The following is a 2,073-nucleotide window of genomic DNA, read 5'->3' on the forward strand; positions in this document are numbered from 1 at the left end:
GAGGTTGCCGCCCGCAATGGCCCTGGCCGGGACTCTGCTTGTTCATGGAAATCAGGCCTCCACCATGTTCCTGGGGTTTCTGTGGGGCTGGATTCACAATCGCCTCTTTGTGTGGGTGGCCGTAATGGTGTCTCTGGAGGGGAGGGGAGGGGAGGGGGAGGAGGGCCCCTGCTGGTCACCTGATAGACTTGTACTCCTCTGAGGGTCAGTCCCAGGACAATGGTAGGTCGGTCCTCCTTCTTATCCTGAGAGGACACAGACGTTGGCAAGGTCTAGAGCCCCTGGCCTGGGGTTGTGGCCCCCCTCGCAGACCCTCGCTGGTGGACCAGGGGTGCCTAAGGGCTGAGGCGGGGTCCCCGGGCCTCCTCCCATTTCTCCTCTGATGCTGGCTGGGCGTCCCGGCCCTAGGACAGCCGTGGAGACTCTGTCCCTCCTGTCCTGGGTCGGGGTCCTGGCCGCCCTGTGGACCCTTGGGGAGGTGCATCCCAGGTCTGAGCCGCCCTCCCCCACCTGGCGTCCCCGCAGCTGGACCTTGTACAGCCTGAAGAAATGGACGGGTACGTCCTCCAGCCGGCAGGCCTCCCGGATGAAGCGTAGCACGGCCTCCTTGGTGCTCAGGCCCCGCTGATCACGGTGCAGGGTGGGCGCGTGCCTGAGGATGTAGGCGCTGCCCCTCTTGGCGATGATCTGAGGAGGGAACCACCAGCCATCTGTCCAGCCTGCTCCCCCTCCAGCCTGGGGTCCCCCCCCGCCCCTGAGGGTGGTGGCCAGGATGGAGAGAGGGGCCTCACCCACTGTGGGAAGTAGGCCTGCGGCTCAAAGTAGCGGCCCGAGTGTGCCTGCTCGCGGTAACTGCCCAAGTCGGCCTGCAGCCCGTAGGCAGCCAGCAGGAAGTAGGCCTCCTCCCGGTGGGTGCACTGGGACCGCAGCACCCGCTCCTTCAGGTGGCAGTAGTACAGGTGCCTGGCTGCCCTGTCGCTGGCAGGCAAGCAGGCTCAGGAGCGCTGTGCCCCTGCAGCCCGCGGCATCCCACCCCGCCAGTCACCGCCCCCCGCCCGCCACGCCCCGTCTCGTTGCCCCAGGGCCCCAGGACCCTCAGGGCCCCGTAGCGGGGGAGGTACAGGTGGATGTGCTGCCGCCCCCCTGCTGCTGAGAAGCCAGGTGAGCCTGACTTCGGGCAGGGCTCCTGGGACCCAGAACTCGGCAGACCTGGTTTATAGCTGCCACTCATTCCCAAGAGACAGGCCCCTTTCTTCTGCTAATTTCCCAACACACACAGGGAGCAGGGCCCCTGGGAAGAGCAAGTTCAGACCTTCTAACACCACCACCAGCGACTGGCCCCACAGCACGGGGCAGCCATGCTCCCTCCCCGCGACCTGCCTGTTCTCCCCTCCGAGACTTTTCCAGAGCCTCCCCCCCTCAGCTCTCTGCCTGGGGAGGCTTGTGGGGACCCCGGCCCGCTTGCACCTGCTCAGGGGCTCCTGGGACACGGGCCCCGCTTGCCCGCCACCGGTATGGGGTAACTCAGTTCCTGGGGCACCCCAGGGCCTGTGTTTTCCACATGCTGTGGTGGGGTTCTCTTGGGAAAGTAGGCCCAGGAACTCAGAAGGAGGCCCTGCAGGTGTGCTGGCCTGGTGGCCTTTCCCACCCGGACGGAGCACCAGCAGCTGGGCATGCAGCCCAGAGCAGGAGGAGGCCCCGCTTACAGAGGAATCCGCAGACCCTCCAGCACACACCTGGGAAACCCCACACTGGGGCATAACATACCTGTGTTTGAAACACTCTCTTGTTTCTGCTCTAGGCTTTACATGTTGGTTAATTAAAAAGAATGGCTGCACCTCTGCCCCCCAAGCAACAGCGATACCGCATCCTGACAGGTGGTCACCCTTCCGGGAACGTGCCAGAGAACCAGCGAGCAATTTTACCTGATAAGCCTTCCGTTTTCCACGTAGTACTGCACCCTGAGGAAGGCCACGAAGGGGGCACCAGGCCTGCCACTTCCCTGGGGGTGGAAGGGTGGAGAGAAGGTGGTACTGAGACCTGGGGGGAAGGGGCTGACCCCCCCCCCCCCCC

The 2,073-nt window shown here is 64.9% G+C and overlaps 1 protein-coding gene across 1 annotated transcript in view; it reads right to left on the reverse strand.

Moving 5' to 3' along the window:
• FRMD1 (FERM domain containing 1) overlaps positions 1 to 2,073 on the reverse strand; it is a 14,716-nt gene that overhangs the window by 2,430 nt on the left and 10,213 nt on the right. Inside the window, exons 4-7 of the mRNA XM_007445937.1 lie at positions 1,926 to 2,002; positions 792 to 978; positions 532 to 687; positions 180 to 245 (exon numbers count right to left, since the gene is read on the reverse strand). Coding sequence (XP_007445999.1) covers positions 180 to 245; positions 532 to 687; positions 792 to 978; positions 1,926 to 2,002 — 486 coding nt within the window. The remainder of the gene's footprint in view (positions 1 to 179; positions 246 to 531; positions 688 to 791; positions 979 to 1,925; positions 2,003 to 2,073) is intronic.

The sequence above is a fragment of the Lipotes vexillifer genome, unplaced genomic scaffold, assembly GCF_000442215.2.
Source record: "Lipotes vexillifer unplaced genomic scaffold, Lipotes_vexillifer_v1.1 scaffold459, whole genome shotgun sequence".
NCBI classification, from domain to species: Eukaryota; Metazoa; Chordata; class Mammalia; order Artiodactyla; family Lipotidae; genus Lipotes; species Lipotes vexillifer.